Raw genomic sequence first — 26,315 nt, 5'->3', positions numbered from 1 at the left:
TAGGCCTTTGAAGGGAGGAAGAGAGCTAGCTTGGCGGATGTGCGGAGGGAGGGAATTCCAGGCCAGGGGGAGGAGGTGGGCTGGGGGTCGATGGCGGGACAGGTGAGAAGGAGGCACAGTGAGGAGGTTAGCGGCAGAGGAGCGGAGGGTGCGGGCTGGGCTGGTGAAGGAGAGAAGGGAGGTGAGGTAGGAGGGGGCGAGTTGATGGACAGCCTGGAAGCCGAGTGAGGAGTTTTTGCCTGATGCGTATGTTGACTGGTAGCCACTGGAGATTTTTGAGGAGGGGAGTAACATGCCCAGAGTGATAAGGTTGAGAAGAAGAGGAAATGAGGTGTTGCATTTAAGCTAAACTCAATTTTGCAGCCTTACCTCTAAAGAAGAGTGCTATAGGAAATACTGGCATTAAAGTACAATACTGCTCTGTAAAAGAGTGCTAATAAAAGAGCTGAATTACTGTATGCACCAAATTGGTTTTGGTGGCTGTTTAAGGGTGAGGAGGAGGAATAGAGGAAGGTGTAGCAAAGTCATTAAGTATGCAACTTGTCGAACATATTTTCTATTACAGCTTCGGGGTTTTTCCAAGACCTCTCTGCTCTAATCCCTTTTTTAAAAAATGGTATTTGTTCAGCGCTTACTATGAGCCAGGCACTGTACAAAATAATCAAGTTGTATACAGTCCATGTCCCATATGGGGCTCACAATCTTACTCCCCATTTTACAGATAACTGAGGCACAGAGAAGTTAAGTACTCTCCCTGCCTTCAAAGCCTTATTGAAGGCACATCCCTTCCAAGAGGCCTTCCCTGACTAAGCCCTCCTTTCCTCTTCTCCCACTCCCTTCTGTGTTGCCCCAACTTGCTCCCTTTCTTCATCCCTCTGTCCCAGCCCCTCCGCACTTATGCACATATCTCTAATTTATTTATTTATATTAATGTCTGTCTCCCTCTCTAGACTATAAGCTAATCTTGGGCAGGGAATGTTAATTCTTACATTGTACTCGCCCAAGCGCTTAATACAGTGCTTTGCACACAGTAAGCACTCAATAAATGCAACTGAATGAATGAATGAAAGTAACTTGCCCAAAGTCACCTGAGAATCCATTCTTCTATTTAGCTGCCTAATGGAACATGAAGTTTCCTATTAGCCCACCTGTTCCTTTGATATAGACATGTCAGAATCCCCGTTAACTTGGTTCTTTGCCTCTGTGTTTGTGATGAATATTATTCATTCATTCACTCGTATTTATTGAGCGCTTACTGGGTGCAGAGCACTGTACTAAGCGCTTGGGAAGTACAAGTCAGCAACATATAGTGATGGTCCCTACCCAACTAACCACACTCCTATCAGCTGTCGGCCAAGACGTTTAAGATGTGAGTCATTAACCAAGACCAGTCGGGACTAGGGGGAACTCCCAATCGATCAGTCATAGTTATTGAGTATTTACTGTGTGCAGAGCACTGTACTAAGTGCTTGGGAGAGTACAACACAACAATATAAGGGCCACATTCCCTGGCCACAATTTACAGTCTAGAGCTCACCCCCGAGCGAAACCTCCCAATGACATGGCCAGCATTCAGCGTCCCGTCTCCTGGCCGGGTGAGTCATCAGCTTGGGGACGATGTAAACAGCAGAAGATTGAACACTGTGGTCTCTCGGAGAGAGTGGAGGCCATGTTCATGTTCTGGCTTCTTTCTTTTGCTTTGGTACCCTGATCCACTTATTGACTTATGAGTAATTGTATTTAGAAATGTGTTTGGATATTTGAGCGTTTTTTTGGACCTTGAAGGTAGTTTGTGTGTGAATACCAGCCTACGTATTTAGATAGGTGCAAACATACTTTGCACATAGTAAGTGCTTAACAAATGCCATCATTATTATTTGTGTTTGCTAATCCCTTTATCCTCTCTCTGTGTATATTACTGAGACTGACCCAGACTGAGCCCCCTTTTTCCTCTCCTCCTCCCCATCCCCCCTGCCCTACCTCCTTCCCCTCCCCACAACACCTGTATATATGTTTGTACAGATTTATTACTCTATTTATTTTACTTGTACATATTTACTATTCTATTTATTTTGTTAATGATGTGTATCTAGCTTTATTCTTATTTATTCTGGTGACCTGACACCTGTCCACATGTTTTGTTTTGTTGTCTGTCTCCCCCTTCTAGACTGTGAGCCCGTTGTTGGGTAGGGACCGTCTCTATATGTTGCCAACTTGTACTTCCCAAGCACTTAGTACAGTGCTCTGCGCACAGTAAGCGTTTAATAAATACGATTGAATGAATGAATTAGACGAAATCCCTGTGTCTTCCCTCTTATGATGACATCTGGAGAGTTTCCAGTACTCTACCAGTCTCGACTATGGGAGGGAGAGTCAAGCAGAGGCCTACCCATTCCATTCCTAGCTTGGCCAGTGGTTAGCAGGTGGAAGGCAATCTGCTACAAGTCAAAACTCACCTATCCTGGGCAGCAGCAGCATGGGAGGGAGTCAGGGTTAGAGACTCAAATTTATTGCACGGAAGAAGGCGATGGTAAACCAATTCCAAATTTTTACCAAGAAAGCTCTAAAGATACACGACCCGAATGATTACAGAAGGATGTGGGGCATTCTGGAAGAGCTGTGTCAATGGAGTCAATACAGGTAAGATACATGGTGACTCAACAGTATAAAAAAGACCAGACCCCAGTGCTTAATAGAGTTCCTGGCACATAGTAAGTGCTTATAAAATGCCATTAAAAAAACAAAGCAAAACAAAAAACTGGTACTCATACAGTGTGAGAAGTGGGTAGAACAAGGACCTGGGAATCAGAAGGATTTTGGTTCTAATTCCAGCTATGCCACTTCCCTGCTTTCTGACCTTGGGCAAGTCACTTCATTTTTCTGTGCCTCAGATACCTCGTCTGCATAATAGGGATTAAAACTGTGAGCCCCGTGTGGGACATCGACTGTGTTCAACCTGATTGTCTTATGTATACCCCAGAGCTTCGTACAGTGCCTGGCACATAGTTAGTGCTTAGCAAATACCATGAAGAAAGCAAGCTGCTAAATTTAAAGGGAGGCTCTTTTGCCCAGAAATTCAGAAGAATATTGAAAAGTTGGTGAAGCGCTGTGCAGAAAACCTTAGAGGATCACAGAACCATTAAGAAAACCATGGTAGAGAAGCAGCGTGGCCTAGCAGAGGGAGGAGAGGCCTGGGAATCAGAAGACCTGGGTTTTAATGCCGGTCCTACCACTTGACTGCTGTGTGACCTTGGGCAAGTCTCGTCACTTCTCCATGCTACTCATCTGTAAAATGGGGATTCAATACCTGCTCTCCCATCTACTTAAAAACGTAAGCCCCATGAGGGACAGGGACTGTGTCCGATCTGATTACCTGGCTTCCATTCTGATGTTTTGTAGTGTGTTTCACAGATAGTAAGTCTTAACAAATGCTACGATTATCATTATTATCATGGCAAAATACACTTTTGAGGCCCACCGCCCTGATAGGTCTAGGAAAAGGGGTAAGCTGGATTATTGTATCTGGGTGACGTCAATCACTCAATAGTATTTATTGAACACTTACTCTAGGCAGAACATTGTAATAAGTGCTGGGGAGAGTTTAAAAGAGTTAGTATACATGCTTCCTGCCTTTGAGGATCTTACAGTCCAGCAAACATCCAGATAAAGAAGCCTGCTATGGATAGCTATTCCTGTTCACAAGACAGTTCATCCTTTCACATCAATCAACCAATTGTATTTTTTGAGAGTTTACGGTATGCAGAGCACTGTACTAATTACTTGGGAGAGTACAATATAACATGAGGACTAATATCAAAGAGGAAATAGCTTACTATTCTTCCTTGCCTCAATGAGTGCCAATGCTAGGTGCCATTTTAGGGCATTTACTATGATCTTAAAGCGAGTAGAGGAGACATAGAGCACGAGCCTGGGAGGTAGAAAGACCTGGGTTCTAATCCCGGCTCCACCACTTGTCTGCTATGTGACCCTGGGCAATGCCCTGGAAGCCTGCACCCAAGACTATCAACCCACCAATTAGTACTATTCACTGCCCACTTCCTGAGGGCTTGGGAGAGTACAATACAGTAGAATTGATAGTCAAGGTCCCTGTTCACGAGGAGCTTACAGGCTAGTAGGGAGACAGTAAAATAAATTACAAGTAAATGGGAATAATGTTGTTTGAAGATAGGTAAGAGTGCTACCATGGTAGGGATGGGGAGGGGAGAGGAGAGGGAGGAGCAAATAGCCAAGTGTTTAGGTGATGGGGATGGGTAAAGTGGTAATAGGAGGGAGTATAGGACAGGGCATTGTTCAGTTAATCAGAAAGGTCTTCCTTGAGGAGATGTGAATTCAGAAGGGTTTTGAAGTTGGGGAGAGTAGTGGTTTGCCACTTGAGAAGGGAAGAGGATTCCAGACAGGAGGAAGGGAGTTAGCAAGAGGTCAGCTGAGAGAGAGGTGAAAATGAAGCAGAGATCTTTAGAGGCTCTGACGTGATTCCAGGAGCCTTGAGGAAGGGAGAAATGGCTGCTAATCCAAATCTGAAGCCAGAGCTGCTTCAGAGAAACCTGTGGTGATAAATCCTTTCAAGGAGTTCAGGTGAATGGTATTAAACCTAACAGGGAAAGCCACTTCTCTCAACTAAAATCAACCACATTTATTCTCTTTGCCCCTGTACAGAAAGTAGATTAAACCAACTGCAGATACAGGAGGGGTCCCAGTAAATAATTCTCTCCTTCCTACTGGTCTCATCCTGCAATCTCTCTGGTACATTGGGGAGGAAAGTTGTTTATCTTGTTGACTACTATTTCTGGCTTGCAGCTTTCCTCCCAGCTGCTTGGGCAGGAGGATTATGTTCATGGAGATGAGGCTTCTCTAAGCCAGCTGCAGTGAGCTCCGTGTACTGCAGCGTGAACAAAAAGCACAACTTCATTACTCACGCTTGTCTGTTGGCAAACATTTAAAAAATACTTAGACTGTGAACCCCAAGTGGGGCACGGACTGTACCCAACCTGATGATCTTCTATCTACCCAGCACTTACTACAGTGCCTGGCACATAGTAAGCACTTAACAGGTACCATTTTAAAAAATGGGACAACCTCTAGGTTTTGAAGCAAATTAGTTTTCTGAATGGACAAGGAGAAAGAATTTTAGATAAGCAAAATTTGGATGTTCTATTTTGGAAAGGTATCATGTAATCGGGAGGATTTTTAGTAGTGTATTTCAGGGACAGAAAATTGTGGATTGATGAGAAGGATGTGAGAAAGAGCATTCCAGGTAGGCTGAATGGGATTGGTGTCTATGTCAGTGCTCTGCACACAATAAGGCACTCAATCGATAGTATTTATTGAGTGCCTTCTTGGTGATAAACACTGTTCTAAGCACTTGGAAGAGTATAATGGAGTACATAGATGTGATCCCAACCCTCAAGGAGCTTACAATCTAGCAGGGGAGGTAAGACACATGCAAAATTAGCAGGAGAAAGAAGGGTATACATCTGTTGTACTCTTTCAAGTGCTTAATACAGTGCTCAGCTCAGTAAAACCTTTGATGATGATAATGGTACATGACTGAATGCACAAGTGATAGGATATGTAAGATACTTATATAAGTGAAATCACCAGGGGTTAGGTGGTACAGAAGAAATGAAGAAATACACTTAGTACAGTGCTCTGAACAAAGTAAACACTAAATATCACCGATTGATTGATGTGGAGAGATATAGCCTGGAGAGATTAGCTATTGATTGGGGAAGTAATTAATTGGATTGGATGTGATTTCAGAAGGACTTTGAAGATGAACTTAAAATGAGAAAAGGACCCAGACTTGAACCTTAATGTACCTCGGTGGTGTCTAAAGCAACAGAGAAAACAAGAAAGGTCAGGCCAGAGAAACATGACCATTGAATTGGGCCAGAACCAGGTCAAAGGAAACTATAGCAAGAGTAGTTTCAAGGGGAAAAGAATGTAAAGTTCAGATTTGATGAAGTTGAGGAAAGTCTGGAGGAAGCAACTGAAGATGAGGAACAGAGGAGCATGTTAAAATTAAGACATGAAAAGGAGAAGGAATTGACCAGTGAGTGTCTTGAAGGGGATGGAGCCAAGAGAGGTATTTCAGAAAGGAAGGATTTTTATCTCAATCAATGATTCAGGAGATGGAGAAGAGGGCAGGGGCGAAGACGTTCTTCTGATAAATGGTGATTCAGTCGATTCTGAAATCCAAGTAGAAGGGTTAGCCTTCTGAAGCAGAAGGGATACTGGGAAGGAAGCAGTATGTGGAAGAAAGAAGAATAAAATGGGAAGAGGACACTTTGGGGAGTTAGTACCTGAGGGTTTTGATCTTCTTAGAAAAATAGGTTGCTGGATCTTGGATGGAATGGGAGGAAATCATCGGGGAGACAGCAGGATTTAGGAGCGGGGCTAATGGTTTCAAAACAGGGAATGAGGATTCTAGAAAAGCTTATCAAGGGCAGGGGATTTCTGAAGTCTTAAATATTGGACAAAAGGCCATCGATGGAGGGGCGAGGGCTAGACAACCTCTCTAACCTCTCCATCTTCTCTGTAACCTTCCCCATCTAGACTGTAAGCTTATAGTGGGCAGGCAGTGTGTCTGTTATATTGTTATATTGTACTTTCCCAAGTGCATAGTACAGTGCTCTGCATACAAGTGCTCGATAAGTACAAATGACTAACTAATGTATGCTATACTCCAGTCACGAGTCCCATATTTTCTCCAGGAACAACGAGAGCAGACATTAAGGGGCAATCTCACCAGAGTGCTCTGTTTTTAAAGGTTTGGGCAGACTGAAAGAGGACTAGAGATCTATTTTTACCATTGAACTCAGCCTGGTCACCCGGCACCAACTTGAGCAGTTAATTGTTGAGGTTTCAATTTACTCTTTGGCAGAAGAGGCATCAAAAGTCGCTAATGCAGAGTGATAAGTGTGACCCCCCAATGACAGAGCGGGGGGCTGCCACTCGTAGGCCCTCTGAGCCAAGCCACTCTCCCTGGGAAAGTAGCTTCTCTCCTCTGTCTTTTTGCTAGGTAAGCTTGCCTCTGGGGAAACTGAGGAAAGGAGGCCAAATATCACTAACACCTCCTTGGAGTTAGAAGGAGCGGTTTCCAGTAGACCCATGAACAGTCACTTTGGAAAAGGTAAAGAGAAAGAAAGGAGAGAGAGGGGATCTAATTTAGATTTGACTCAGTGGCAGTCTGCAGTTTTGTCCCAGAGTCTCTTGCTGGACTTTGTTAGAATGTCCTTTCCCCACTTGGGAAGAAACAACTTATAGCATATTCAAAGGAAAGAAAGAAGGCGAGCCATTTACCTTGCATAATTGTGTTTTCTTTTCATAATAAGCAAGCAAAGGTTCTGACACTTGGTAGGAAGTTTCTATTTGCTCGGCAGTAGTCTCACTGGGGTCATCGTCATGGTGGCCGCTTTGACTCTTCTGGAAAAAGTGACCGGTGATGGTGTCTACAGAACAGTCCATGCAGATCACGAGGTGTGGCTCTCCAATCTAAGCAAACAGAAACCGGACACTCATCAATATACTGTCCAAGGCAAAACCATCAGCTGTTTGGAGGATTTTATGGGCGGAGCCCGAGTATGGGTAGCCCCAGTGGGGACATGTGTTTGGACTAGAGCTCATTTCACTTTGCAAAACAGATACCCACTGATTTGAAACTCTGAAGCTTTGTTTAGGCTCATGAACAAGGAAGTTTCTAGGGGTAAGCAACCTGATTTATTTTTGTTTCTTGAGCACCAGAGCGCTCCACCTAAAATTTCTGCTCAGATTAGTCAGTCAATTGTATTTATAGAGCACTCACTGTATGCAGAGCACTGTACTAAGAGCTTGGGAGAGTATAATCTAACAATCAATCGTATTTATAGAGTACTCACTGTATGCAGAGCACTGTACTAAGAACTTGGGAGAGTATGATCTAACAATAACCTGACACATTCCCTGCCCACAACAGAGGGAGAGGGCATAGGGAGAGAAGAAGCATGGCTCAGTGGAAAGAGCACGGGCTTGAGAGTCAGAAGTTGTGGGTTCTAATCCCGGCTCCACCACTTATCAACTGTGTGACTTTGGGCAAGTCACTTAACGTCTCTGTGCTTCAGTTACCTCATCTGTGAAATGGGGATTAAGTCTGTGAGCCCCATGTGGGACAACCTGATTACCTCGGCTCTACCCCAGTGCCTAGAACAGTGCTTGGCACATAGTAAGCACTTAACAAACACCATCGTTATTATTATTATTATTATCATTATTATTATTATTATTATTATTACTATTCTTAGAAGAAAGGAGAGAGTGAATGAGAGAGAATGGAGAGAGAGGATGGATGTCCCTCTGGTACCTCTAGATTAACACCCATTTTCTCTCCCAAATGTCCTCCTCCACCTGACTTCCCATTACAGTTGATAATGTTACCATCCTCCAGGCCCCTGAAGCCAAAACCCTGACATTTTCCTTGACTTCTCTTTCCATTTCAATACCCGTATTCAGTCTATTGCCAAATCTTGTCTGCAATCTCACATTTCCTCCTCCCTCTAGAACTACTCTCTCTCTCCTCTCTCTCTCTCTCCCTATTTATATATCTGTATATCTCATCTTTCAAGTCCGCAACATAAGCATTATCCTTGACTCTTCCATCTGGTTCACATCCCTGTTGCCAAATCCTGTTGGTTTTTCCTCCACAATATTTCTAGGATTTTGCTCTTCCTCTTTATCCAAATGGCCACCTCTATGATCCAGGCACTTGTCATATGCCGGCTTGACTACTGCATCTGCTCATAGGTCTCCGAGACTCTATGAAGTATGAACCCTCCTGCAGTTCGTACTTCAATCTGCTGGCAGATCATTTCTCTAAAAAGTTGTTCTGCTCATTCCTCAAAAACCTCTCTGCATCAAGCAGAAACTTCTGACCATTGGCTTTAAGGAAAACAATCAGGTCTCTACCCTCTAGTTATTCAATCTCTTTCCCCACTGCAACTTAACTTACAATCTTCTCTACTGCTAAATGTGCACATTCTCATCTCTCCAGCCGCCAACTCCTAGCCCATGCCCTTCCTTTTGACTTTTTTTATGGTGTATGTTAATTGCTTACTATGTGCCAGGCACCGTACTAAGCCCTGGGCTAGACAGAAGATAGTCAGATTGGATACAGTCCATGTTCCACGTGAGGCATGCAGTCTTAATCCTCATTTTACAGTTGAGGTAACTGAGGCACAAAGAAGTTAAGTGATTAGCTCACAGTCCCATAGCGGACAAGGGGCAGAACCTGGATTCATATTTTGGTGTCTTTTTCTTATGGCCCTTATTTCTTATTCTCCTGAAGGGTTCACTGCCAGGACACCTGGTTCTTCTATAACCTGAGTTTCACTCTGTGTTTTGTTGAAAGTTGACAGGGAAATAGGGAGTGTACATCTGACAGCATGGATCTCTCTGGGCGGAAGAAAAATGGTTGTGTGTGTGCGGCAGACACTAATCAAGGAACACATACTGCAAGACAAATTTTCCTTAATGAGGGGTTCCTCAGGAACATAACCCCCCGGGTCTGGGTGTCACAGGACCTGTGTTCTAATCTTAGCTCTGCCACCTGCCTGCAGTGTCACCTTGGGTGGGATATTGAACTATTCTGAGCCTCAATTACCTTATCTGTAAAGTGGGGATTCAATACCTGTTAATAATAATAATAAATAATGATGGCGTTTGTTAAGCGCTTACTATGTGCAGAGCACTGTTTTAAGCACTGGGGGGAGATACAAGGTGATCAAGTTGTCCCACGTGGGGCTCACAGTCTTAACCCCCATTTTACAGATGAGGTAACTGAGTCTCAGAGAAGTTAAGTGACTTGCCCAAGGTCACACAGCAGACATGTGGCGAAGCCGGGATTCGAACCCATGACTGTTTTCCCCTCCTACTTCAGACTGAGTCCTTTGCAAGATAGGGACTGTGTCCAACCTAATTATTTTATATGTAGCCCAGCATTTAGTACAGGGCTTGGCACATAGTAAAGCACTTAAATACTACAGTTATTTTTTATTGTTGCTATCATTATTACTATTACAGTTATTATTAAGAGCACAGGGTGTGGACTTGAAGAGAATAATCCTCATGGTGTACTGTAGATATTAGTCTGTGGCCAGTATATAATTCTCCTCCTCCCTGCCACAGCATGATTTCTCTTTATCTGGGGGTGCTTTTTGCTACTATCTGAGAGAAGATCTGGTGATACCACCCTGGAAAATTGCTCTGGAACTAGAACATACTTGAAGGAACAGGATCTCTTTTACACCAATGCAACCTATAGACTCAAAAATTTTCATCATTCTTTATATTCGCATAGCACTCAACTCCGCAGAGCTCTAAATCTGTAATGGGCATCTGCTCATTAACTTTACACCCCAGCAGGTAACTGATCTGCTCAGAAAGAAACTGTACCACTGCGAAGAAAAGTGCCTGTCAAAGCAAACCCTAGGATGCAGTGACGGGGCCAAAGTTAGAAGGCGTTTTCTGAGCAGCAGCATGGAGTAGTGGATAGAGCATGGGTCTGGGATTCAGAAGGTCATGGGTTCTAATCTCCTCCACTTGTCTTCTGTGTGACCTTGGGCAAGTCACTTCACTTCTCTGTGGCTCAGTTACCTCATCTGTAAAATGGGGATTGAGACCGTAAGACTCAGTGCTCTGCACACAGTAAGTAAATACGATTGAATGAATGAATGAATGATAGGGACTGTTTCTAATCCAATTTGCTTGTATCCACCCCAGTGCTTAGTACAGTGCCTGGCACATAGCAAGCACTTAACAAATATCACAATTATTATTATTATTACTGATGGCTCAGTCTTCAGGATCCATTTTTTTTTTTTGCCAGGTTGTGAGGATTTGGGGGATTCAGGAGAGAGCAGACCATTTCTTTACCCAGAGAAATTGAATCGACAGCCTTTATCCTCCTTTTCTTCTCTCATAGAAGATGCTTCTGGTTTTCAGTTAAAGTGCAGGAATTTCTGTTCCTGCCTCCAAACTATTCCTGACTCTACACCATCTGTCTGTCTCTGGCAGTCTAAGCTAGCTAAGTAAGCCACACGCATCAGACCCATGATTTCTTTCTGCTGCATGGGTTCACTGGACTATAGATCTTAGGCTTGTTCCCAAATGCATTCATTTAGAAGAGGGTGGAAAGGTACCAGGAACTTGTCTGAATGAGACTGGTTCACCTGAGTCACGAATGTTGGTGATTTTAGCTTAAATATTTCTGTGGAAAAATACATCTTTATGGGTTTTTTTAGCAGTAAGAAGGCTATGGTTATGCAGAAGGCTGTCAATTTTATGAGTTTACACATAACAACCTTTGGAAGGCATGGAAACTGTGGGCAAAGGACTACCTTAGAGGTGTACAGAAAGCTGGCGGAGTCAGATTTAGGACTCTTGAGCTTCCTGTGAATGATACAACCCCCTGTTCGCCACAGAAGGAAGCCTACCAGTTGGACCACATTACTCTCTAAAGTCCCAGGGTCAAATGCCCAAAGAAATCCAAAGAACATGGAATCTATCCTGATTGATAGTCTATCCTGATAGTCTGGGAGTCAGAAGGACCTGGGTTCTAATTCGGGTTCTGCCACCTGTCTGCTGTGTGACCTTGGACAAGTCACTTCACTTCTCCTCAGTTACTTCATCCGTAAAATGGATATTAAGTCCGTGAGCCCCATGTGGGAAGGGAACTGTGTCCAACCTGAATAACTTGTATCTTCCCCCATGCTTAGAACAGTGCCTGACACACAGTAGTTGCTTAACAAATGCAATTAAAGCAAACAAACAAAAAAACCTTGCCACCTCCCTGTTGTGTGATCTTGGGTAAGTCACTTCCCTGTGTTTCAGTTTTCTCATATGAAAATGGGGGTTAAATCCTGTTCTCCCTCCACCTTATATTATCCCCCATAGGGGACAGGGACTGATACACTGCATCTAATCCAGTTCTTAGTACAGTGCTTGGCACATAGTACATAATAAGTTCCACTGTTCTTCTTCAACTTCTTCTTCTTCTTGTTCTTCTTGGTAGTAGGAGGATTATCTGCTCCTTCCCAGCTCTGGAACTTGCAGCTGCCCAGCTGAAAGGTCCATGAGGACTGTTCCATCTCTCTTGGCATTTCATAGTTGCACCACTGACTTTTAGCTAGCAAAGGCCGTAGGAGATCGTATATTCTATCCAATGATGCCCAGCCTCTCCCTCTACAGAGGCAGAGTCTCTGACCCTCCCAACATCCCTTCCACCCTCAATCTCTTGGGCAGCGTTGAGTTCTGAGAAAGCAATGCAACTGGGCCAAGGCCATGCCTGAGGATGTACATAATAATAATAATAATAATAATAATAATAGCAATAGTTGTTAAGCCAGTCAGTCAATTGTATTTATTGAGCACTTTCTGTGTGCAGGGCACTGTAATAATAATAATGATAATAATATTGAGGGCATTTATTAAGCACTTACTATGTGCAAAGCACTGTTCTAAACACTGGGGAGGTTACAAGGTGATCAGGTTGTCCCATGGGGGGCTCACAGTCTTCATCTCCATTTTACAGATGAGGTAACTGAGGCCCAGAGAAGTGAAGTGACTTGCCCAAAGTCACACAGCTGATAACTGGCAGAGCCGGAATTTGAATCCATGACCTCTGACTCCAAAGCCTGTGCTCTTTCCACTGAGCCATGTTGCTTCTCTTGGGAGAGTACAATAAACAGATATATTCCCTCCCACAGTGAGCTTACAGTCTACAGTCTATTATGTTTCAAGCACTACACTAAATGTTGGGGTAGGTACCATAATAATAATAATTGTGGTACTTGCTAAGTACTTACTGTGTTCCAAGCTTTGTATTAAGTTCTAGACTGTGAGCCCACTGTTGGGTAGGGACTGTCTCTATGTGTTGCCGACTTGTACTTCCCAAGTGCTTAGTACAGTGCTCTGCATACAGTAAGTGCTCAATAAATACGATTGATTGATTGATTAGGTTCTGAGGTGGATACAAGCAAATCAAGTTGGACACAGTCCCGGTCCCATATGGGGCTCACAGTCTCAATCCCTGTTTTACAGATGAGGGTACTGAGGCACAGAGAAGTGAAGTGATTTGCCCAAGGTCACACAGCAGTCAAGTAGCAGTGCTGGGATTAGAACCCATGACCTTCTGACTCCTGGGTATGTGTGCTATCCCCTACTGCATGCTGCTTCTCAAAGATAACTAGGTCAGGCCCAGTCCCTGTTCCTCACTGGACTTTCAGTCTAAGTAGGAGGGCTAAGATATTGTTGGTGACCTCCTCTCTGGGTGACAGTCAACTGAGGAAATGCCCTACTTAGTGAAGAAGCAGCATGGCTCTGTGGAAAGAGCATGGGCTTTGGAGTCAGAGGTCATGGATTCTAATCCCGGCTCCACCAACTGTCAGCTGTGTGACTGTGGGCAAGCCACTTCACTTCTCTGTGCCTCAGTTACCTCATATGAAAAATGGGGATTAAAAAAAAAACTGTGAGCCCCCCGTGGGACAAACTGATCACCTTGTAACCTCCTCAGCACTTAGAACAGTGCTTTGCACATAGTAAGCACTTAACAAATGCCATCATTATTATTTTTATTAGTGACCTGTGGGGAGCTGAATATTTCAGTTTTCAAAGGAAGAGGATTTTCCAGACTGAGAGATGGGCTGACATCAAGAGGCACCTGGCAGTAGTTCCTTCATTAGGGCTGGCTTTGGGGTGGACCAGACCTGCAGCCAGGCCCTGGACAGGATGGCTGCCCTGGACAGGGTGGCATGAAGCAAAGACCATCTTGACCATTGACCATTTGCCCGGCCATCATTTCTTTACCCTCTGCATTAATGGAGCTGGGCAAGCAAGCTGCATCCTTGACCATATTGACGGTCACTAAAGGTGGCAGTCATGGCTTTTGAAGTAAAGGTCATTCCAGGGCAAAGATCACGTGGATCACATTCGCATGAGCAGCAGCACACTGTGCTCAGCCACTGAGACAAAGGAATACCATCGTAATAGTACAGAAGCAGCACGGTCTTGTGGAAAGAGCATGGACCTGGGAATCAGAGGACCTGAGTTCTAATCCTCACTCTGCAAATTGGTTGCTGTTTGACCTTTCGACAAGACTCTTAATTTTTCTGTGCTTCAGTTCCCTCAGTTATAAAATGGGGACTAAATACCTGTTCTCCCTCCTGTTTAGACTGCCAACCCCCTGAGGGACAGGGACTACGTCTGACCTAGTAAACTTACACCTACCCCAGTGCTTCGATCAGTGTTTGACACATAGTAAGTGTTTAATAAATATCACAAAAAAATTAATAGTAATTTTACAATAGTAATTGTCTTTACTGAGAGCCCACTGGGTGCTAGACAGTGTACTAAACACTTGAAAACTGCAAAACAAAGCAGGAGCAGGTTTCCTGTCCACAAGAAGCTTGCATTCTAACAGGAGAGTCAGGTAGTTTCCCTTGGGCCAAGCGTTTGCAGAATGGAGGAACAAATCCTGGGAACCATCACTCCCTTCCTGGCAGAAACCCCACAGTGAGGTCTAAGAGGAATTAGGTGTAGCTTGAAAAAGCAAACAGTTAAATAAAAACAGAAAACACGAGCATCGTATCTCTTAGTTCCCTGGCAGCAGAGACATCGTCTCTACAACCCTGGTGAAAGAATAGTTGGCGAAAGCCTGGCAGGCCAGAAAAAACTGGTGGTCTGAGAATTGCTTTAAGACAAGCAGCGTGGCCTAGTGGGCCTGGAGTCAGAGGACTTGGGTTTTAATCCTGGCTCCGTCTCTTGCCTGCCGTGTGACCTAGAACGAGTCACTTTACTTCTCTGCCTCAGTTCCCTCCTCTGTAAAATGGGGATTAAGACTGTGAACCCCATGTGGGACAGAGACTGTGTCTGGATCTAATTATCTTCTATCTACCCCAGGGCTTAGTACAGTGTCTGGCATGTAGAAAGTGCTTAACAAATGCCATTAAGAATAGCTTCAAGTGATCTTCAGTATCATGTGGTTGGGGTTGCCAGCAGCACAGTCTCTCAGATACAGGTGAAAATGCAGCTACTCTAAGGAGCCAGCTAGCTCCATAGGTCTTTGTGGCATTTCTTGTTGGTCACTGGCTAGATCTTGGTGGATGGTGTGATGGAAAGAAGGAGATTTCAGTATATTGAAAATGAGTCTAATAATAATAATAGTAGTATTTGTTAAGTGCTTACTATGTGCAAGACACTGTACTAAGTGCTGGGATGAATAGAAGCAAATCAGGTTGGACAGAGTCCCTGTCCTGCATGGGGCTCGGTCTCGTTCTTCATTTTACTGTAAGGTAACTGAGACACAGAGAAGTGAAGTGACTTACCCAAGGTCACACAGCAGACAAGTGGAGGAGCCGGGGTGGTTTGTTCTACTTCTGCAACCTCTTGTCATCCTGGCCAGAGTTCATGCACTCATTTTAGAGTGAATGGAAAAAATCAGTAATTGAACATTTGGAGGCAAAATTGCCACATAATAGTGTGTAAAATACCCTTTTGTGGGTATTTTAATTTGTTCACCTCCTACAAATTTGGGTCTTGCTGTTGGGGAATTGAAGCAGGGACTGTGTGTATTCTGATTTTCTCATTAATAAACTGGGTGTTCTGGGAAATGAGCACTTCCAGGTGATAGCGGCCCACTCTGTCCATACTTTGCCTCCTTCTTCCTTCTTACCATCTGTCCAAAGGGCTCCATTCCCCACCATCCACCAGTTCACGATGGCCTTTGTGTAGGCAGGAGGGTATATTGAATGTAGCACTAGGCACTGTGAACCCAAGCACGGCAGCCCAGCAAGGGACAACCTCCGTGGGGGCACCGTGGTTGTCTGCTGTGTGACCTTGGGCAAGTCACTTAACTTCTCTGTGCCTCAGTTCCCTCACCTGTAAAATGGGGATTAAGAATGTGAGCCCCATGTGGGACAGGGACTGTGTCCAACTTCATTAACTTGTATCTGCCCTAGCACTTAGAAAAGTGTTCTGCACATCCTAAGTGCTTAACAAGTCCAATTATTATTATTATTATTATTTTTAGGACAATTTATTGGTCCTCCTGCATTGGCCTTTACAGTCATACACAAACTCGTAGGTGAAATTTCACTGTCAGTTGTGTCTCCTTCCAGCCCAAAATACAAATACGTAGATTCAGGTGAGGTGGGAACATCATTGATTGTTTCCCAAATAGGCAGCATTCTCTCTGGGGTAGTTTGACTTCAAGCCCATTTAGAGACATGGAGATTAGAAGATCTTTGGAAGTCATCCATCTCTCTGATTCTAGGATACCAACGGGAGTAGAGAAGACCCAGGCTTATGGTGGTTCTTAATCTCTGACAGAAACTCTTCATCTCTTCCTTGAAACTGCTTAGAGCCTATTCCAAGGCACAAATGCTCATGACAGCAGCTGGGATCCCTGCCCTCACACTGGGGCGGGATTTTTAAAGTAAAAAAAAATAGCCATAGGGCTATTTCTAAAAATCAAAGAAATGGCTTGGGTAGGGGACTCAAGAATCCATTTAGGCACATTGGAAGCCATTTTCCCTGGAGGAGGAGCTCTTTAAAATCCTCATGGCTGAACCACCTGCCACCTTTGCAGAGAGATGAAAGAACTGGATGCAATCAAAAAGCATCAGCTACAAAAGTACACTTGTTCCCGCTGAGTTACAGTCACCCAGGCGCAGACAGAAGCCATGAAAGCACAGGGGGATTGATCTGACCATTTCTTTCTGATTGCATTCAGGCGTGAGCAGGAATTGGGTCTACTAGCTCTGTTGTACTGGCCCAAGTGTCTAGGACAGTGTGGTGCACACACGAGGTGGTCATTAATATTAGTGACTGATTGATCAATTTTGTCTGAAGTAGGGCACACTAGATGGGAAAGGCACTAGACTAGATGTGTCAAGTTGGAAAAGGAGGAACTGAGTGGAAAATGGTCCATTTGACAAGAAGCAAGGAACAAAAGAGACACACTGTGGCCTAGTCCGGGAGACAGGGTACCGGGTTCTAGTCCAGCTCTGCCACTGGCCTGCTCCGTGTCTGCTTAACTTCTCTGTGCCTCAGTTTCCTCATCTGTAAAATGGGGATTAAAAATACTTCTTCTCCCTCCCCCTTAGACTGTGAGTCCCATGTTGGACAGAGATTGTGTCCAACCTGATTATTTTGTATCTTCCCCAGTGCTTGCCCCTCTCAGGGTCGCACCTGGAGGGTTTCCAGTACTCTACCAGTCTTGGTTATGGAGGGAGAGTCAAGCAGGGGCTTACCCATTCCATTCCTGTATTGGGCAGTGGCTAGCGAGTGGAAGGCAATCTGCTAAAAGTCAAAACTCACCTATGGTGGGCAGCAGCGGCATGGGAGAGAGCCGAGGACGGAGACTCGAGTTTACTGCATGGAAGGCAGCAATGGTAAACCATTTCTGTATTTTTACCAAGAAAACCCTATGGCTACACTACCAGAACGATTGCAGATGGAGAGCTGGGTGTTCTAGGAGAGATGTGACCCTGGTGTTGCTATGGGTCGGAAATGACTGGACAGCATAAGACAAGACCCCAGTGCTTAGTTCAGGGATTGGCACATGCTAAGCATTTAACGACCTTCAGCAAATCAATTAAATTTCACTGTCCCTGAGTTTCCTCATCTGTAAAATGGGGATTAAATACCTCTTCTGCTTCCCCCCTGGACTGGGAGCCCCATGTGGGAAAGAAACTGTATCTGATTATCTTGTATCTCCCCAGCACTAAACACAGTCCTTTGCACATAAGCACTTAATAGATATCATCAGCTTCATCATCACCACCATCAACGTCATCATCAACAACAAAAAAAGAGAGATAAGAGGAAGGGTGTGAGAAGGAGAGAAGCAAGGAATAGAAATAAATTTGGGTCTCTGAAGAGGGACTAGAGGTCAGGCCTTCAAGATATCATTGGGCTTTTCTCTGGGCCACTGCCAGGTTTCAGAAAACTCACCTTGCGTTCAAACTCTTCTCCCTGTGTCACATCCTGAGGGAAGCCATCAATCAGGAATCCTTTAGTGCCCCCAAAGCTGGCAGCCATGGCTTCTTTCAGAAGTTCCAGAACAGTACCCTTGGGCAGAGAAAGGGCAGACATTCAGTCAGGAGGAACAATTCTGGAAACGACAGATATTTACACACAGTAATGGAGGGTGGCCACTGAAAATTGTCATACTAGAAAAAGCCTTTCCTAAAGTATCTTTATTAATCACTTCAGAGTGTCAAATTATTGACCTGCCTTTGGGGATTTAGCGGCCATGGTTTAGCGGCCATGGCTTAGCATCTGAATTGCCAGACTAAAAAGTTCTCCCATGATTGTTCTTAGCTTAGAATCAATCGATCAATCAATCAATCAATCATATTTATTGAGCACTTACTATGTGCAGAGCACTGTACTAAGCGCTTGGGAAGTACAAATTGGCAACATATAGAGACAGTCCCTACCCAACATTGGGCTCACAGTCTCAAAGGGGGAGACAGAGAAAAAAAAACCAAACATACTAACAAAATAAAATAAATAGAATAGATATGTACAAGTAAAATAAATAAATAAATAGAGTAATAAATATGTACAAACATATATACATATATACAGGTGCTGTGGGGAAGGGAAGGAGGTAAGATGGGGGGGATGGAGAGGGGGACCAGGGGGAGAGGAAGGAAGGGGCTCAGTCTGGGAAGGCCTCCTGGAGGAGGTGAGCTCTCAGCAGGGCCTTGAAGGGAGGAAGAGAGCTAGCTTGGCGGATGGGCAGAGGGAGGGCATTCCAGGCCCGGGGGATGACGTGGGCCGGGGGTCGATGGCGGGACAGGCGAGAACGAGGTACGGTGAGGAGATCAGCGGTGGAGGAGCGGAGGGTGCGGGCTGGGCTGGAGAAGGAGAGAAGGGAGGGGAGGTAGGAGGGGGCGAGGGGATGGACAGCCTTGAAGCCCAGGGTGAGGAGTTTCTGCCTGATGCGCAGATTGATTGGTAGCCACTGGAGATTATTGAGGAGGGGAGTAATATGCCCAGAGCGTTTCTGGACAAAGATAATCCGGGCAGCAGCATGAAGTATGGATTGAAGTGGAGAGAGACACGAGGATGGGAGATCAGAGAGAAGGCTGATGCAGTAGTCCAGACGGGATAGGATGAGAGCTTGAACGAACAGGGTAGCGGTTTGGATGGAGAGGAAAGGGCGGATCTTGGCAATGTTGCGGAGCTGAGACCGGCAGGTTTTGGTGACGCCTGGATGTGAGGGGTGAATGAGAGAGCGGAGTCGAGGATGACACCAAGATTGCGGGCTTGTGAGACGGGAAGGATGGTAGTGCCGTCAACAGAGATGGGAAAGTCAGGGAGAGGGCAAGGTTTGGGAGGGAAGACAAGGAGTTCGGTCTTCGACATGTTGAGCTTTAGGTGGCGGGCAGACATCCAGATGGAGATGTCCTGAAGGCAGGAGGAGATGCGAGCCTGGAGGGAGGGGGAGAGAGCAGGGCAGAGATGTAGATCTGGGTGTCATCAGCGTAGAGATGATAGTGGAAGCCGTGGGAGCGAATGAGGTCACTAAGGGAGTGCGTGTAGATTGAGAACAGAAGGGGACCAAGTACTGAACCTTGGGGAACCCCCACAGTAAGAGGATGGGAGGGGGAGGAGGAGCCTGCAAAAGAGACTGAGAAAGAGTGATCGGAGAGATAAGAGGAGAACCAGGAGAGGACGGAGTCTGTGGAGCCAAGGTCAGATAGCGTGTTGAGGAGAAGGGGGTGGTTCACAGTGTCGAAGGCAGCTGAGAGGTCGAGGAGGATTAGGACAGAGTAGGAGCCGTTGAATAAATTTACTAGAACCTGTTTTGGAGGCAGAAGAGGGGACAAGGTGCATGAAGGCCTGGTAACACTGGGTTCCAGCCAAACCGGTGCGCTGTTCACAGCAATCAGTGGTATTTAATGGGCGCATTTCAATCTGTGACCTTTGGACATTTGATATTTGCCCCGCTCCCAACCCTACAGCATTTATGTACCTATATTTAAATTATATATTACAGATGACCTATTTATTCATATTAATGTCTACCTTCCCTCTAGCCTTTAATCTTATTCATTCATTCATTCATATTTATTGAGAGCTTACTGCGTGAAGAGCACTGTAGTAAGCATTTGGAAGAGTGCAATGTAACAACAAGCAGACACATTCCCTGCCCACAACATTAATTTAAATATATAAATAAATAAATTACAGATATATGTTATGTTCAGGGAACATGTTTGCTAATTCTGTTGTACTCTCCCAAGCGCTTAGTACAGTGCTCTGCACATAGTAAACGCTCAATAAATACAACTGATTGATTGATATTTGTTAAGCACTTACTACATGCCAGGCACTGCTCTGAGCACTGGAGTAGATAATCAGTTTGACACAGTCCATGTCCACGTGTACAAAGCACTGTACTAAGCGCTTGGGAGAGTACAATATAATAGAGTTCGTTGGTAGACATGGAACTTATAGTCTAGAGTGATAAAATCAATTAGAGCTCTCAAACACTGTAGATCCTGCCTGCTTCAATTTCAGCAGACCTTTTTTACGTATCTTTAAAGCCCTTCTAAAATGATCTCTCCAGGAGATTATCTGCCCACCGTCACTTCAACATGTCAGTATTTGGGCATTCACACCTTGCCAAAACATTTATATGCATATAGTTATCATCATAATAATAATAACAATAACTGTGGCATTTGTTAAGTGCTTACTATGGGCCAAGCACTCTCCTAAACACTGAGGTACATTCAAAATAATCAGGTTGGACAGAGTCCCTGTCCCACTTAGGGCTGCCAATCTGTGAGGGAGGCTTTCTCATTCATTCATTCATTCATTCATTCATTCATTCATTCAATCGTATTTATTGAGTGCTTACTGTGTGCAGAGCACTGTATTAAGCGCTTGGGAAGTACAAGTTGGCAACATATTCTCAATCACCCTGCCTCCTCCTAGCTTACCTCGCTACTCCCCTACTATAACTCAGCCCACATACTTTGCTCCTCTAATACCATCCTTCTCACTGTACCTTAAGCTCATTTAATAATAATAATCTGTGGTATTTGTTAAGAGCCTACTATAAACCAGGGACTGTTCTAAGGACTGATGTGGATACAAGCTAATTAGTTTGAACACAGTCCATGTCCCACATGGGGCTCACAGTTTGAATCCCTACTGTGCAGATGAGGTAACTGATGCACAGAGAAATTAAATGATTGCCCAAGGTCACACAGCAGACAAGTGGAGGGTCTGGGACTAGAACCCAGAACCTTCTTACTCCCAGGCCTGTGTTTTATCCACTAGGACATGCTACTTCTCCATCCTCTTGACCTTGCCATGTCCTGCCTCTGGCCTGGAATGCCCTCCCTCTTCATACCCGACAATTACTCTCCCTTGCTTCAAATAATAATATTAATAATGGCATTTATTAAATGCTCACTATGTGCAAAGCATTGTTCTAAGCACTGGGGAGATTGCAAGGTGATCAGGTTGTCCCACATGGGGCTCACAGTCTTTATCCCCATTTTACAGATGAGGTCACTGAGGCACAGAGAAGTGAAGTGACTTGCCCAGAGTCACCCAGCTGACAGTTGGCAGAGCCGGGATTTGAACCCATGATCTCTGACTCCAAAGCCCGGGCTCTTTCCACTGAGCCATGCTGATTCTCCAAAGACCTACTGAAGGCCTCCAGGAAGCCTTTTCTGACTAAGCTCCCTTTTCCTCTTCTTCCACTCCCTTCTGCATCGCCTTGACTTGCTCCCTTTATTCATCCCCCCTCCCAGCCCCACAGCACTTATGTACATTTCTGTAATTTTATTTACTTATATTAATGTCTGTCTCTTCCTCTAGACTGTAAGCTCATTGTGGGCAGGGAATGTATCAGTTATATTGCCATATTGTACGCTCCAGAGTATGTAGTACAAGTGCTCTGCATAGAGTAAGAGCTCAATAAATACGATTGACTGATACTGAATCCCCATTTTACAGATATTGAATCCCCATTTTACAGATATTGAAACCCCATTTTACAGATGAGAAAATTGAAAAACAGAGGAGTGAAGTGACTTGCCCGTGGCCACACAACAGGCAAGTGACAGAGCCAGGATTAGAACTCAGGTCCTCTGATTCCCAGATCCGCGTTCTTTCTGCTAGGCCAAATCGCTTTCTTCTTCTCTTTCTTCATTCTCTATCTGTAGTGTGTTTTAATGTCTGTCACAGTGGCTAGACTGACACTTCCTTGAAGGCAGAGATCGTGTCTGCTAACTGTACTGTACTCTCTCAAGTGCCAAGTACAGTGCTCTCCAAGCAACCTTTCAATAAATACCACTGATTAACCTACTTATCAGGTAAAATGATCAGATATGCTTGAATTCAGAATGGTATATAACCCTATATTGCCCCTTAGTACAGTGCTCTGCACACGGTGAGTGCTCAATAAATATGATTGAATGAATATTGTACTCTCCAAAGTACTTTGTACAGTTCTGGGCACAGAATAAGCGCTCAATAAATACAATTGTCTGACTGACTGACTGAGTGGTGGCCTTGGAACTCCTATTCTGAGCGGCTGGTGTTTCTGGTATCACTGTTCCCCTATTCCAAGGTGTCTGCCCCATGGGGCCTGATTCTTCTGCCACGACCTTCCCTTGTCTGGGTACAATGGACCTGACAAGCCGCTAAGATCTCTGTAACCTCGTGTTTGTATTATTTGATCTGGAAAAGGGAAGATGGAAGGATAATTTGATAATGGTTTCCAAATACTTGCAGGGCTGGAACAAAGAGGAGGATAATAAATTCTCTGAGGGCAGGGATCATAGCTACTTCACTACTGTACTATATCAAGTGCTTAGTACAGTGCTCTGAACACAGTAGCGCTCACAGAATATTATGTGTCGTACACTAAGTGCTGGGGTAGATGCAACCTAATCAGGTGAGGTTGGACACAGCCCCTGTCCCACATGGGGATCACAGTTTAAGTAGGAGGCAGAACAGGCATTGAATCCCCATTCTACAGATGGGGAAATTGAGGCAGAGAGAAATTAAGTGACTTGCCCAAGATCACACAGTAGGCAACTGTCAGAGCTGGGATTAGAACCCAGGTCAAACAATTAATCAATCGATCAAGCAATCATATTTATTAAACACTTCCTGTGCATGGAGCACCGTACTCAGCACGTGGGAGAGTAGAATATGACAGAGTTGGTAGACACATTCCCTATTAACAATGAGCTTACAGGCTAGATGGAGAGACAAATATTAATATAAATAAATTATAGATATGTATATAATTGCTGTGGGGCTGAGGTTGGGGGGAATAAAGTGTACAAATCCAAGTGCAAGGGAGATGTAACGGCGTGGGAGAAGAGAAAATAAGGGCTTAGTTCGGGAAGGCTTCTTGGAGAAGATGGTCTTTTAATCAGGCTTTGAAGGTGGGGAGAGTGACCCCTAGGCCCATGCTCTTCCCATAGGCCACACTGCTCCTTCCTTAATGGGTTATTAGAGAGAAATTCAGGAGTGCATAGGAAAAGTTAGAGCAACAGACAGAAACTCCTTTAAAGCAATCACCTTGCCCTCTCCTATCTCATCCCAGTACTCTCCTACTTCAACCCAGCCTGTATAGTTTGCTCCTCTAATGCCAACCTACTCACTGTACCTCGAGCTCAACTACCTCACTGCTGTCCTCTCACCCACATCCTGCCTCTGGCCTGGAATGCCCTTTCTCTTCATATCCGACAGATGATCATTTTCCCCACCTTCAAAGCCTTACTGAAGGCATATCTCCTCCAAAAGGTCTTCCCTGACTAAGCCCTCATTTTCTCTTCTCCCAGGCCCTTCTGCATTGCTCTGACTTGCTCCCTTTATTCACCCCAGCCCCACGGCACTTATGTACATACCTGTAACTTATTTATTTATGTGAATATCTGTCTCTCCCTCTTGACTGTAAGCTCACCTTGGTCAGAGAATGTGACAGGAAGCCTTCCCCACACTATTTTCCCTCCTACTGTCACAGTTTTGCACTTGAGTCCTCAGCCACCAAGCACTTAGGACCTCCCCCTCCCCCACGGCATATATGTTCAAGTCTTTAAACTCTGTTGCTGACCCCTATCTTTATTTTAGTGTCCGTCTTCCCAGGCGGAGATCAACCAATCAATGATATTTATTGAGCATTTATGTATGCAGAGCTTGGGATGCATGGTACAACAATACATGGCCCACAAGGAACTTATGGTCTACAGGGATGATGTCCATCTCCATACAGTTACTCTCCCCTGCTTCAAAGCCTTACTGAAGACACATCTTCTTCAAGAGACCTTTCCAGGCTTAGCCTCACTTTTCCTCATCTCCCACTCATTCACTCATTCATTCATTCATTCATTCAATCGTATTTATTGAGCGCTTACTGTGTGCAGAGCACTGTACTAAGTGCTTGGGAAATACAAGTTGGCAACACATAGAGACGGTCCCTACCCAACAGTGGGCTCACAGTCTAGAAGGGGGAGACAGAGAACAAAACAAAACATATTAACAAAATAAAATAAGTAGAATAAATATGCACAAATAAAATAAACACCCTGACTCTCTCTCTTTGCTCTTCCCCCTTGTCAGGGCCTCACAGCACTTATGTATGTATCTGTAATTTTATTTATATTGTTGTCTGATTATCTCGTATAGATGTCTGTCTCCCTCCTCTAGACTGTGAGCTCACTGTGGGCAGGGATTGTCTCTATTGCTGTATTGTACTTTCCCAAGCCCTTAGTATGGTGTTCTGCACATAGTAAGTGCTCGATAAATGCGACTGAATGAATGAATGAAGCAACTCTATTGTATTTTCCCATGTAGTGCAATGTTCTGCACAGAGTAAGCATTCAGTAAATACTATAGTTTGATTAATTGATCATTAGAATGGGGTCCAGCTAAGTGCCTTGTGATGACAGAGCCCAGGTGTGGAAATATTCAGGTCCCTGTGGGAGGCAGAGCTGATGTCAAGTGTCCTATGGGAAAGTGATTGACACGTTGTTGCAGCACCTGCTGCCTGGGAAATTCTCTAGGAGAGTCAGTTAGCAAGCTGCGAGGAAATTCTTGACTTCTCTGTCTCAGTCTTCAGGGCCTTGGTTTGGTAATCTTGCCAGATCTCCCGTTCTACTTCCTGACTGGGGGAGTACCCTCCGTCAGACCTCTGGCTATCTGTAAGAGTTTGCTTGCCAATCAGTCAATAGTACTGAGCACTTTTGGTAGTTTGTGCGCACATTAAAGCTTAGATCTAGTGGTGTGTAAGCATTTTGATCTGATTTAAGTTTCCCCTGTTCATTAAACTAAGCACTGTGCCTGATTTCTGAGTGCTCAAGAAGGAGTCTGGAGATATCACAAACATTTCATTCATTCATTCGTTCAATCATATTTATTGAGCGCTTACTGTGTGCAGAGCACTGTACTAAGCGCTTGGGAAGTACAAGTTGGCAACATATAGAGACGGCCCCTACCCAACAACGGGCTCACAGTCTAGAAGTGGGAGACAGACAACGAAACAAAACATGTGGACAGGTGTCAAGTCATCAGAATAAATAGAAGTAAAGCTAGATGCACATCATTATCATTAACATTTCTCTGTTCTCTGTCTCCCCCTTTTAGACTGTGAGCCCACTGTTGGGTAGGGACTCCCTCTATATGTAGCCAACTTGTACTTCCCAAGTGCTTAGTACAGTGCTCTGCACACAGTAAGCGCTCAATAAATATGATTGATTGATTGATTGATTTCCCTGGGTTCCTCTGCCCCAGACCGTGGCAGACTAGCTTTCACCAAATCATATACAGAGGGCAAGTTTTGTGGACTGGAACTTGGATCTGAGGCATCCCTAAGAACTCGGGGACACAAAACCTTGGCAAAAGGGGTCCTGTATCCTTCCCCATTCCTCCCTAACAGCCCCTCCCCAACACACACACACACCCCTGCCCTGAAACCAGTTTTTGGTCCTTGACCAGCTCCAAAGAATGTCAGGCCAGGGGAGTGCTGATCAATCAATCAATCAATTGTATTTATTGAGCGCTTACTGTGTGCAGAGCACTGTACTAAGCACTTGATCCAGTCCTTGCCCTGTAGCCCTGTCCCGAGAAGCCTAAACAGGGGATTGGGGCACTTGGGTTCACTAGCTGGGCCTGCCATGCCCTTCTAGAGCTTCTCCTGCCCAGATAGGTAAATTGGCAACTTTGTCTAATGTCACAGGTGCTGGGAGTTGGAGAAGCACAGCTTCTTGTAATCAGCCATTCTC

At 44.7% G+C, this 26,315-nt stretch overlaps 1 protein-coding gene and 1 non-coding gene across 2 annotated transcripts in view; one reads left to right on the top strand and one right to left on the bottom strand.

Annotated features, from left to right (window-relative positions):
• The window catches only part of AK5 (adenylate kinase 5), a 336,353-nt gene that overhangs the window by 6,925 nt on the left and 303,113 nt on the right, over positions 1 to 26,315 (bottom strand). The window contains exons 12-13 of the mRNA XM_038745100.1: positions 18,004 to 18,120; positions 7,324 to 7,515 (exon numbers count right to left, since the gene is read on the bottom strand). Of these exons, the coding sequence (XP_038601028.1) occupies positions 7,324 to 7,515; positions 18,004 to 18,120 (309 nt within the window). The remainder of the gene's footprint in view (positions 1 to 7,323; positions 7,516 to 18,003; positions 18,121 to 26,315) is intronic.
• LOC119927782 lies at positions 2,309 to 2,446 on the top strand. Its single transcript, XR_005450753.1, has one exon. It is a non-coding gene; the product is annotated as a small nucleolar RNA SNORA7 (small nucleolar RNA).

The sequence above is a fragment of the Tachyglossus aculeatus genome, chromosome 4 (assembly GCF_015852505.1).
Source record: "Tachyglossus aculeatus isolate mTacAcu1 chromosome 4, mTacAcu1.pri, whole genome shotgun sequence".
NCBI lineage: Eukaryota > Metazoa > Chordata > Mammalia > Monotremata > Tachyglossidae > Tachyglossus > Tachyglossus aculeatus.
Note: the sequence above shows the minus strand (reverse complement) of the source record. Positions and strands in the feature narration are given on the sequence as shown.